This window comes from Colobus angolensis, unplaced genomic scaffold, assembly GCF_000951035.1.
Source record: "Colobus angolensis palliatus isolate OR3802 unplaced genomic scaffold, Cang.pa_1.0 Scaffold2, whole genome shotgun sequence".
Classification (NCBI taxonomy): domain Eukaryota; kingdom Metazoa; phylum Chordata; class Mammalia; order Primates; family Cercopithecidae; genus Colobus; species Colobus angolensis.
Window position 1 is genome coordinate 19,037,901 of NW_012115154.1, and position 11,580 is coordinate 19,049,480.

The 11,580-nt window shown below is 59.7% G+C and overlaps 3 protein-coding genes across 5 annotated transcripts in view; 2 read left to right on the forward strand and 1 right to left on the reverse strand.

Moving 5' to 3' along the window:
• The first annotated feature begins 439 nt into the window (after positions 1-439).
• ASIC3 (acid sensing (proton gated) ion channel 3) lies at positions 440-4,887 on the forward strand. 3 transcript variants are annotated; one of them, XM_011941487.1, is made up of 11 exons: positions 440-1,577; positions 2,260-2,410; positions 2,637-2,764; positions 2,913-3,102; positions 3,188-3,244; positions 3,322-3,469; positions 3,944-4,035; positions 4,117-4,196; positions 4,300-4,371; positions 4,550-4,608; positions 4,687-4,887. In XM_011941487.1, exons 1-11 carry the CDS (start codon positions 1,044-1,046, stop codon positions 4,817-4,819), a joined length of 1,644 nt encoding a protein of 547 aa, XP_011796877.1. In that variant the 5' UTR covers positions 440-1,043; the 3' UTR covers positions 4,820-4,887. The 3 variants fall into 3 exon arrangements, with proteins under 3 accessions (XP_011796877.1, XP_011796879.1, XP_011796878.1); XM_011941489.1 differs by having other exon boundaries at positions 4,707-4,887; XM_011941488.1 differs by lacking the exon at positions 4,550-4,608 and having other exon boundaries at positions 4,707-4,887.
• Positions 4,888-5,925: 1,038 nt separating this feature from the next.
• CDK5 (cyclin-dependent kinase 5) lies at positions 5,926-10,021 on the reverse strand. Its single transcript, XM_011941490.1, has 11 exons — positions 9,930-10,021; positions 9,194-9,282; positions 9,028-9,095; positions 8,856-8,916; positions 8,700-8,756; positions 7,653-7,727; positions 7,396-7,492; positions 7,146-7,215; positions 6,519-6,579; positions 6,323-6,403; positions 5,926-6,206 (listed from the first exon to the last, which is right to left on the reverse strand). The coding sequence occupies exons 1-11, from the start codon at positions 9,964-9,966 to the stop codon at positions 6,120-6,122; spliced, it is 783 nt and encodes a 260-aa protein (XP_011796880.1). The 5' UTR covers positions 9,967-10,021; the 3' UTR covers positions 5,926-6,119.
• A 245-nt stretch (positions 10,022-10,266) lies between these two features.
• Positions 10,267-11,580, forward strand: part of SLC4A2 (solute carrier family 4 (anion exchanger), member 2) — an 18,959-nt gene continuing 17,645 nt past the window's right edge. Inside the window, exon 1 of the mRNA XM_011941499.1 lies at positions 10,267-11,290. The gene's annotated coding sequence lies outside the window, so the exon portion shown is untranslated. The remainder of the gene's footprint in view (positions 11,291-11,580) is intronic.

Consider the following 11,580-nt stretch of genomic DNA (forward strand, 5'->3'; position numbering starts at 1 on the left):
ACCCATGTTATACCCAGGAGGGTGGCAGGTGGGCATCCGTGGTATGCAGGACAGTGGCAGGTGGGGCACCCATGTTCTACGTGGGGTGGCAGGTGAGCCCATAACCATTGCAGAGGCCAGCATTCTCAACAGGAGGGCCTAAGTGTGGGGAGGTAGGCTCTGACTCCCTAGGGAGAGAGGGACACTTAGGAAACAGACGGGCCCTGGAAGTGGGACGTGAAGAGTGCCCTGGCCATCCAGTGTAGGCTGAGGTGGTGGGGGCACAGAAAGAAGAGATTCGCCGATGCCAACCTTCCAACCACTTCCCAGTTTGGCCAAGAGCCAGCTCTGGTCTTCGGGAAGGAACAGATGATCCTGGGTGAAGCTAGAGGGAAGGCCGGAGAGGCAAAAGGAGGGAGGAGCTAGGCCAGGGGTCAGCGACCGACCCTCGGGGCTGGTGTACAGGGGCTGCAACTCGGAGCCTAGGGGGCCTCCAAGGCACCTCTAGGCTCAATTTACCCCTGGACTTCCCTCGAGCTCTCCCTGGGATCACTGTGATTTCCTCCTGGCAGCTCTCGTCTTGGACAGCCATGCCCCCCTCCATGCTGCACTAATGGCTCAGCCTGGGGCCCCAGGGACCTCCCCTACCACCACCCCCCCCCCCAGACTGCTCTGCCGGCCCCCTTTCCTCCCTCACTGCTGAAACCCAATCCTCTGCAGCAGCGCCGGCTCAGCACCACCTCAGCACCACTCCGCAGCCCCTGCCTGCCACGGTCAGCTGTGCCCCACCTGATCTGCTGCGGAGTCCCCAGCCCAGTGTCTAGCCCAGTGGAGCCACCGCCTGTTCCTCGGGAAGGTTGAGTGGGACCTGACCGGCCAGGTTACCTCCTCCAATCCTGTCAGGCTAGTGCCTCCCTGCCTCCCAACCTTGGCTCTCTCCCACCCTCTCCTTTCTTCTCCTTGCCTGGCCCCCTGAATCCTATCTTAGCCCCCTCAGCCCCCTGACTGACCCTCTCTCGCTCCTTCCAAGCCTCTGTAGCTGGCCCCCCGCCTGGGTTCTGGGCATGAAGCCCACCTCAGGCCCAGAGGAGGCCCGGCGGCCGGCCTCGGACATCCGCGTGTTCGCCAGCAACTGCTCGATGCACGGGCTGGGCCATGTCTTCGGGCCAGGCAGCCTGAGCCTGCGCCGGGGGATGTGGGCAGCGGCCGTGGTCCTGTCAGTGGCCACCTTCCTCTACCAGGTGGCTGAGAGAGTGCGCTACTACAGGGAGTTCCACCACCAGACTGCCCTGGATGAGCGAGAAAGCCACCGGCTCGTCTTCCCAGCTGTTACCCTGTGCAACATCAACCCGCTGCGCCGCTCACGCCTAACGCCCAACGACCTGCACTGGGCTGGGTCTGCGCTGCTGGGCCTGGATCCCGCAGAGCACCCCGCCTTCCTGCGTGCCCTGGGCCGGCCCCCCGCACCCCCCGGCTTCATGCCCAGTCCCACCTTTGATATGGCGCAACTCTATGCCCGTGCTGGGCACTCCCTGGACGACATGCTGCTGGACTGTCGCTTCCGTGGCGAACCTTGTGGGCCTGAGAACTTCACCACGGTGAGCTGACCTCCCTACCTGTCCTGCCAGGGACCCAGAGAGCCGAGCAGTCCCTGCCCAGCACCCACAATCCCCTAGCCAGCGTAGGCTCCCCCAAAGCCAGGAGACTTCTTCCTTCCTACCAGCCACGGACTCCCCACCCCCCAGTGCCACTCCGTGCAGCCCAGGAAGCTGTCCTCCTTGGGGCTGTCTCTGTTTCCCAGCCCCGGGGGAGCATGTGAGGCCACACTGACCCTGGCTGGCCCTAGGCCTGAGGTCTGGCCCATGGAGGCCCTGCTCCTGGGGCTGGAGGTCCTCCCTGGTGGGACCATTCTGGGGCAGAAGACCCCTGTCTCTGCCAGGAGGGGGTCTTGCTTTCCCTCTATCTTTTCAACATACTGCCAGCCCCGGAGGACAGCCACAGGGGCCCACTTCCTTTTCCCCCAGTCTCCAGAGAAACACGGAAAAACCTGTAGGATGTGCCCTGGGCTTTGGTGGGAACTGGCGGGGAGGAGGAGTTGGGTTGATGGGCTCCCAAGAACATCCTGCAACATGTGCCCACGTGGAGCGTGGGGCTGGGGGCATTGAGATGTGGGCTTCAGTGTTCAAAGAAGAGATGCAAACATACCATGAGGTGGGGAGAGGTCCCATGACCACGTGCTTGCCTGGGGGAGATGGCCATCACCCTGTCTGCCCGCCCCAGATCTTCACCCGGATGGGAAAGTGCTACACATTTAACTCTGGCGCCGATGGGGCAGAGCTGCTCACCACTACTAGGGGTGGCATGGGCAATGGGCTGGATATCATGCTGGACGTGCAGCAGGAGGAATATCTACCTGTGTGGAGGGACAATGGTAGGGAGCACACGAATGAGGCTGGGGGAGGGCATGGATGGCGTGCAAAAGGCTAGGGGAAGGAGAGGAGGAGAGGAGGTGTCAGGGTGTTCTCCCAGAACCTGTGAAAGGGGCTGGGCTGGCTCATCCCTGTCTTGGGGAGAGGGGGCTGCAGTGAGAGGTCTTGTCTGGTTAGGCAGGAGACCTGACCACAGGGTCTCAGGCCTCATAGGTCCCTCTCCGGCAGAGGAGACCCCCTTTGAGGTGGGGATCCGAGTGCAGATCCACAGCCAGGAGGAGCCGCCCATCATCGACCAGCTGGGCTTGGGGGTGTCCCCGGGCTACCAGACCTTTGTTTCTTGCCAGCAGCAGCAGGTACCCTCCCGTGTGCCTCTACACCCACTATTCAAGCCCACACCACCACGGGCCCTAAACCCTCAGCTCCTCAGACCTGTCCAGGGGCCTCTCCCCAGCTGACCTCTCACGCTCTCTGGGAAGTCTCCTTAACCCTGTCCCCCCACAGCTGAGCTTCCTGCCACCTCCTTGGGGCGACTGCAGTTCAGCATCTCTGAACCCCAACTATGAGCCAGAGCCCTCTGATCCCCTAGGCTCCCCCAGCCCCAGCCCTCCCTATACCCTAATGGGGTGTCGCCTGGCCTGCGAAACCCGCTACGTGGCTCGGAAGTGCGGCTGCCGAATGATGTACATGCCAGGTGAGGGGCTGGGGTCTTCGTCCCATGGTGGGCAGGGCCCAGAGAGCTGGGGCTGCTCCTGAAACCATCTCCCCGGCACCCGCAGGCGACACGCCAGTGTGCAGCCCCCAGCAGTACAAGAACTGTGCCCACCCGGCCATAGGTAAGGGCAAGCCTCCCCCACCTCCCGTCCGCCCCGCTCCGCCCAACTGGCGGCTGACGTGGCCTGGTGGCCCGCAGATGCCATGCTTCGCAAGGACTCGTGCGCCTGCCCCAACCCGTGCGCCAGCACGCGCTACGCCAAGGAGCTCTCCATGGTGCGGATCCCGAGCCGCGCCGCCGCGCGCTTCCTGGCCCGGAAGCTCAACCGCAGCGAGGCCTACATCGCGTGAGCTGCGCCGGGCGGACGGGCGGGCTCCTCCGAGCCGGGGGCTCCCGACGGGGCGGAGCGGGGCAAGCCGGAGCTCTCGTGCACACAGCCCGGGCGGAGGCAGCCTCCGCAGCCTCACTGGCTCTGGGGCTCCGTGCTGGTTGCTTAACCTTTCTGCCCCCGGGGGATGCTGACGCCTCCTCCCAGGGATGTTTTTTTCCTTTCCTTTTTAAATCTTTACTTTTAAAAAATGGAGACGGCGGGGGATGGGGGGGAGGGGGGTCTCGCTATATTGCCCAGGCTGGTCTCAAACTCCTGGCCTCAAGATCCTCCCTCCTCATCCTCCCAAAGTGCTGGGAGTACAGGTGTAAGCCACCGCGCCCAGCCCCTCCCAGGGTTCTTGAAAGGAGTGGGAGAACCCACAGCTGCTTCTTGCCAGCAGTGGGTACCAGGTAGTGGCCAACACACACTTGAGGCCTTTCTTGTCCTCAGGGAGAATGTGCTGGCCCTGGACATCTTCTTCGAGGCCCTCAACTATGAGACCGTGGAACAGAAGAAGGCCTATGAGATGTCGGAGCTGCTTGGTGTGTGTGCAGGGCCCCCAGGGCTGGGGAGGTGTGGGCAGGCAGGTGGCTGTGAGTTGAAGGGTGACCCTGTCTCCACAGGCGACATTGGGGGCCAGATGGGGCTGTTCATCGGGGCCAGCCTGCTCACCATCCTCGAGATCTTAGACTACCTCTGTGAGGTGGGCCAGGGCCCCCACTGCAGGGGGTGGGAGGTGGGAATCAGGGCCCCTAGGATGAGGGGGAAGGCGTACACTGGCCACCTCCCATCCTGCTTGCCTCCAGGTGTTCCGAGACAAGGTCCTGGGATATTTCTGGAACCGAAGGCACTCCCAAAGGCATTCCAGCACCAATCTGGTAACAGCCCCTCTTCTGGAGCCCCTGCCAGCTCCAAGGGTTCTAGGCCCCACCTCTGAAACCTAGAACACCATCCCACCCAAGCTGAGGAGAAACAGGCAGGAGGGTGTGCAGTGACCTTGACTGGTCCCTGGGAGGAGGACCACTCCCCACCTCTGACCCTCTCCTCCTCCCACAGCTTCAGGAAGGGCTGGGCAGCCATCGAACCCAAGTTCCCCACCTCAGCCTAGGCCCCAGGTAACACATAGTGGCCCCCTAAAATCAAGGGAGGGCAGGGACAGGCGCAGGGCAGTGGGTGTGCTGGTTCCCACCCAGCACTCTGCTCTGTTCCGAAGACCTCCCACCCCTCCTTGTGCTGTCACCAAGACTCTCTCCGCCTCCCACCGCACCTGCTACCTTGTCACACGGCTCTAGGCCTGCTGTTTGTGTCCTCGGAGCCCCACCCTGACATCCTGGACATGCCTAGCCTGCACGTAGCTTTTCCATCTTCACCCCAAATAAAGTCCTAATGCATCAGCCTCAGGTGTTTCTCTTACAGGGCAGAGACTAGCCAAGCCAAGGTCAGCCCAACTCAGGCATTGGAAGTCCTCTGCCAGCCATCATCCAGCTGGAGGTGGCTTCTGAAATGTGGAGTTGGGCCCATGAACCCCCATGAATCTCTAGGGAAGAATGGTAGCAAGAGGTTATCAGTCATTTGCAGCTCAGTGTGAGTGAGTTTAGCCGACTGACATCTTAGAGAGAAGGGAGGACAGGTATCTTCCAAGCCCACGCTTAGGGGTGAGCGTGGAATCACAGTCAGCAATAAAGGTATAAGTGGAAGAAAGCTCTGCCCAGAGGCCAGCAAGAAGAGGCAGGGAGAAGACTGGGGGTGACTCCACTTTCAAGAACACCTGTGTCCTGCCTTATATCCTGACTCCTTTCCCACATTTGGGACCAAGTGTGGCACACAGCCTGTCTCCATACCAACAAGTTCTATCTCCCCAGCCTCCCCACAACAGCAAAAGGCCTAAGGCTTGAGGCGGTGGGGGTGGGGGTGGGGGGAGCTCTCCCTTCCCCTTCCTGCCAGGAAGGACATACCAGGCCCCAGCCATAGGCCCAACTTCCCTCTCTTTCACTGTACCCCAAACATTGGGAAACTGACAAATAGGGAGTGGGAAGGGGTGTTCCTGATGGAACCACATCTTTCGGCTCTCCTGTGCCAGCCTGCAGGTCTGGGTATGGGGGGATGATGAGGGAAGGGACACGAGGATCCACCTGAGATACGGAGAACCACAAGGAGAGGCCCACCCCACCCACTCTTAGACACTGGCCCCCTCACTCCAAGGGACCATGTCAGGCCCTCCTGGGCAGAGGGAGGGAAGGTGGGAGGAAGGGGTGTGCAGTGACAGTGCTGCCCGGCCCCAGGGATGAGGGGTGAGGGTCATGGCCTCTTAAAGTAGAAGAGCAAGGTGCTGTCTTTGAGCCAGAAGCAGGGTTGCGGCCAGCAGTAACAGAGCAGAGACCCCTCCAGCTCATGGCCACTGTAGAGCCACTTGACCACCACATCAGCCAGACTGTGGGAAAGGAGCCAATTTATGAAATTAAATAAAGTCCACAAAGGGAGTGAGAAACTTAGGCTCAGGCACCCCACCCCAGCTGGGCCCAGCACAGCTGGAGCACAGTGCATGGGGCACCCCCACCATCTTGCCCCTCCCAAGAGGGGGCTTAAATAGGCCAGGCCCCAGCCTGGAGGCCGGGGATCCTGGGGCCTAGGGCGGACAGAAGTCGGAGAAGTAGGGGTGCTGCAGGGCCTCTTCTGCTGAGATACGCTGGACAGGGTTACACTTCAGAAGGTTCTGGAGATGGGGGAAAGGAGGCGGCAGTTCAGGACAGGTCACTGCCCTGAGCCCTGCCTTCCTGTAGTCTCCTCTGGGCAAGTGTCCTGACCCACCCTCTACCCCAAGTCACCTACCTGCAGCAGGTCCCTCCCCGTGGCGTTGAGTTTGGGCACGACGTTCACCAGGGATGTTGTGGCCGGGTACATCGGGTAGGGCTGTGGAGAGGCAGGGAGGGTCAGACTAGAGGTAGGGGGAGGGAGGTGGAGGCTGCTAGGAATGTGAAACAAGAGTGACCCTGATGAACCATGACCCCTCAATTCCCCATCACACCTTATAGTCTGGCAGCTTGGTCATAGAGGGCCACTGCTCCTCGGTGGGCGTCCCCAGCAGCGTGTCCACGGAGTCAAGGATCACTTGGGAAAGGGCCACAGCTGCATCTTCAGGGGCAGGGGGAGGGCCTCTTCCCCTCCCGGGAGGATTCCTCATACCCACCACCTACTTCTCTCACCCTCCCTTCACCCTCTGGCTTGAGCTTGACAGAAGCAACCCCGGGCACATCACTCGCACCAACCACGTTTCCCATGACAATCGCTAACTAGTCTAACCCACATGCTGCTGTCCTAGTCCTAATGAACTGGTCCTTGCCCCACTCCCACAAAATGTGTCCTGCTGTCTTTGGCTCCTTCATCCTGGCATCTATCTCTCACCTGGAGGGACACCCTCTTGGCTTCGCCCCCCAGGGCACACTGCCTGTCTCCAAGCCATACCTTCTCCAGTGTGCATCTGCACTGTGACAATCAGGGTGTCCAGCACCTCTGCTGTCTCCCCTTGCCCTCAGGAGAAGCCCTACAGACCCCATCACCCCACCCCACACCATCACTGCCCTCACCCACTGCACTCAAAACTCCATGGGCTCTCCCCTCCCAGAGGGCTCAAGGCAGAGGAAAACAAGGATATCGGAAGATCCTCTTCAACTGGTCATCAACATCATTGCCGGGAAAAAGAGGCCGCCCAGCATTGGCCAGCTCTGGGGGACAGACAGGGAGCTAAGACGTGACATGTGAAGGACCCCTCACTCTGAGGTACCCCCTGACCTTCCAGCCCCAGTCCCAGGGCCTCCCTCCCTTCCCCTAGAGGGAACCCTCCAGACCCTATTTGTCAACCCAAATGGGAAAGAAGGTGCCTCTGCAGTGCCCCAGCATGTCACCTGCAAAGATGCAGCCGGCTGACCACATGTCGATGGATGTGGAGTACAGCTTAGCCCCAAAGAGGACATCCGGTGGGCGGTACCACAGTGTGACCACCTGGAGGAGACCGCCCCCCCGACGGGGGACTCCCACTTAGAGGGCTGGGGGGGAGGTTTGAGGAGGAGGCTCAGAGAGGAGAGGAAAATAGTGTTTTGGGTCCTGGGGTTGGAGCTGAGGGACTCCCTCCCCCAATTCCATATCCCATCTCCTAGCTCACCTCAGCTGAGTAACAGCGGACAGGGATCCCAAAGGCTCGAGCCAGGCCGAAATCAGCCAATTTCAGCTCCCCATTCTGAGGGGAATGGGAACGGGACATGGAGAAGGGCCTTTCAGCAGCCTTGGGACAGCACTGACTCCATCCTCCCAGTCCTCTTCCCTCGTGCTCCCCATGCCCTGGCCCCAGGCTTCCCACTCCCCACCTTCTTCCCAAGAAGTACCCTGTTTATTAGCAGGTTCTGGGGCTTCAGGTCCCTGTGTAGCACATTGCGGCTATGACAGAATCCCAGGCCTTTCAGTAGCTGGAAGAGGAATGACTGGGAGGAGAGCAGGCAGAAGGGAGTCAGACGCCCTGAACATGCAACTGTGCCCAGCAACGGGTTGGCTCCTCTCCTCACCCTGTGCTTCACTCCACCCCACCCACCTTTCAGCACTTGGTTCAGAGTGACACCATTCATTCGCCATCCAGAACCTGCTTTATACTGTACTAGACATTAGAGGGACAAGAGTGAAGAAACTGGCCCTGGTCCCCATCTTCCTGGACCATATAGCCTAATGGGCCTTGCCAGGTGGATCCTAGATCCCACCTAGATCCTAGCCCATGCGGATCTTCCCTTCCTGGCCGCATCTGAGTATGCACACGATACTACAGCACATAAATATCATGTTGTAGTATCATTCAGGACTGGCTCCCCTGGAACCTGGACCAAGGCATTTGGTCTTGGGCCTAGAAGAGCACCTGGCACACAGTGAAGTATTCAGTAAGTATGTATTGAATGAATGAGTATATCTCCTTGAACCTCATTTTCTCATCTCTGAGTGTAAATACTATCACTGACATCAGAGTGCCACTGTGCGGGTCAAAGACGACCACGTGAAAATGTTCGCTAAGACTGGAGGTTCCTAGAGGGCAGAAACAGGGTTTTCTCATTCTCTGACACCCCAGAGCGTCCCTGTTCAGGGCCCAAAGTTAGAGCCCAAGCAGTGCTTACACTGAATGCAGACTCCGACTCCAGCCTGAGGGGTCCCCCAACACCACTCTCCTCACCTTTACAATCTCAGGATCAAGGTCACCATTGCAACTGTCAAAATACTTCTTCAGGTCCTGAAAAGGGATATGAGTGGAGGAATGGGACAGAGTTTAACCTCAGTCTGGGCCCCTATACCTTCCCAAGGCTACTGTCCCCCAAACCCCGCCTTTCACCTGGTCACAGAATTCAAAAACCAAAGTCAGCTTCTTGTCACTGTGCAGGACATCATGAAGCCTAGGGCAAAAGAAGGGCTCAGCCAGGCAGGTCCACCTGACAGACGTCCAGTGTCAGCCCCTGCCTCCCCCAAGGGGCCACACCGGCAAGGAGCACCCGCCTCCCGCACACCTGACGATGTTCTTGTGCTTCAGCTCCTTGAGTAGGCAGATCTCCCGGAGGGCAGAACTTGGCACACCCTGCATATGTGAGGGGGCCGGGTGGGCAGCAGTCAGATCCCACCCAGCCCAGGCCCTGGAACCCCCTCTCCAGGCCCTATCCCAGTCCCCAGTCCTACCTCATCATCGTCATCCAGCCTCACCCGTTTCAGAGCCACGATCTCATGAGTCTCCCGGTTTTTGGCCTTGAACACTGTTCCGTAGGTGCCTAGGGGAAGGAGGTCAGGGGTCAGGGGGAGGATGCCACACTCTTCCCTAAGCCAGGAAATGCCTCCCGGGAGGTGAAGGCAGCATCTGAATATGCAAAGAAAGGGATTCAGGGTGAAGTTAGGTGGGTGAGCTTTGTGAGTGAGGATGTGGCAGGTGAGGAGGGAGGAGAAGGTACCCGCGGAGGCTCCAGGGGCTCGGCAGGAGGGGCGAGTGCGGCTGCCAGGGCAAGGATGTCTAAAATGAAGGCGGTGCTCCGGAAGGGTCTGGAAATGGTGAGAAGGGGCCTGGGAGAGGACTGAGGGGCTGCAGAAATATTGAGGTTGGAGGTCTGCAGCAAGAACCGAGGCTGGGGCTCGGGGTGAGGTTGTCCAAGTGGTGCTGAGCCTGGGGTGAGAAATTCAGAAAGTGTCGCGGTTGGGAGGTCGGGTCTACTGGGAACGTTAAGGTTGGAGTGAGAGCCTGCGGGAAATGCTAACACGGGGAAGACGGGTGTCTGCACGGAGTGCTGAGCTCGGGGGCCAGGGCTGCAGCCGCTGCTGAGGTCGGAGCCTGTAGGTATTGCTGACGGTAAGGGAGCCAGGGCTGCAAGGAATGTCGAAGGATCTGCAGAGGAGCTCTTGCAGGAACATCTCGAGATTCCATTACCTTCCCCAATCTTTTCCAGTTTCTCGTATTTCTGCATCACGGCGGCCGCGGGGACCCCTGCGGGCCCTCGGTTTTAAGACTCTGGCCCCGGCGTTGCAGAGGAGGCGGCACCCGAGCCTCCAGCCCCGCCCCGCCTGCCCGCGCAGTACCTTCTGGGGCTTGTAGTCCTAAGACGACAAGGTCTCCCCGCAGTGCCCGAGACCGAGGACAAGAAGACTACAACCCCCAGCCGTCTGCGCTCACGCTCTCTGCAGCACTCGACTCCAGGGCTCCGGTTCCACCGCGGAGGCAAACCCTGGACTTCAAGTCCCAGGGAACAACGCGTGTCCGTTTTCCGGGCGCCCCGCCGCGGCGCCGCGGTTCCCAGTGTGCCCCGCTGTTGTTATTCCTTTTATGTGCTCCCAGCCTTCTTGAAAAGGGCCGCCCCGGGACTACGCGTTCCAGAATGCAGCGGGGATGGGGGCGGAGCGCTCTCGGTTAGGGGTTTGGGGTTTGGCGGCCTAGATCCCGAGCCTTGGCGGCCCAGCTCTGACCTGGTTGGTGGCATTGAGTTCCCAACGGCCTCTTGACGACCTCAGCACGGGTTTCCTCCACCTCTCCCTCAAGCCACCTAGTGACCCCAGGATTGACTGGGGAATGCATGTGAGCGATGATGACCTCACAGGGAACAGCTGACCGCAGGGCTGGGAAGAGAGCAGCTGTGCCCCTTTGAGGCTGGATTTTAGTGGAGGCACACACGCCAAAGATCCCTCTCTCGGCTGGGCCCCGTTTGTTGTCTCGGAGCCCACCGAACTCCAGCCGCTGAACTCTGACATGCTGAGGAAAGCTGGGTGGAGCCCTGGGGGTCCCCCCAGACCCCAGTCACCGGAACAGGGCCCACTGGAGTCAGCCAGGGTGTGGCCGGCAGGTTGGTTAACCCACTCCACAGACAAGACCACAGACCGATGCTCAACTTGCAGCAGCCTCTACCTCATCCCTTAAAGGAGTTGATTATAGAGTCCCTTGCGCTGCCTCTCTAATTGTCTCGTGATTGCATTCTTGAGGATCCCAAACAACACTCCTCAGCACTGGAACCAGAGTTACTGCCAAACACGTGTTAATTGACTCGTTTCTATCTGAATGCTTTTGCATACACAAGAGAAAACAAGCGAAAAGTGCTTTCCTTATCTGGAAGACTTTGTGATTTCGTTGGGCAAACAAGAACTACACACAGGTCTTGAATGATAAGTGATGACTATGACTAGGGTTCGATTCAGTGTGGAGGTTCCATTCAAGAGGAAGGAGGCCACCATAGCGAATCTCTGTCCCTCTCGGGAAGTGGGGAGCCCCTAACAAGTTGCCCTCTCCCAGATCAGCTCAGGGTACTGGGCAGCCAGCCTCCAGCCGCTGTCACCCTTCTCACCTGCTCGCTACCCGTCCCTCAGGGGCTTTCTTGGAGGCACGGGGGTTATTTGGGAGGGGGGGCCGCAAGAGAATCTCAATCCCGATACGTTTATGTTTCGACTTCTCCGAATTTCCTTGTGCCTGCGTTTTACTGCCTGGGATCCGTAGCGTGAGGCGGGCTCCTTTCCACCCAGAGGTGCCGTAATGGAGCCAAGAGACGGCATCCTCGGGGCGCCCAAGCCCGGAGTGGGGAAGCTTGGGGCAGAGG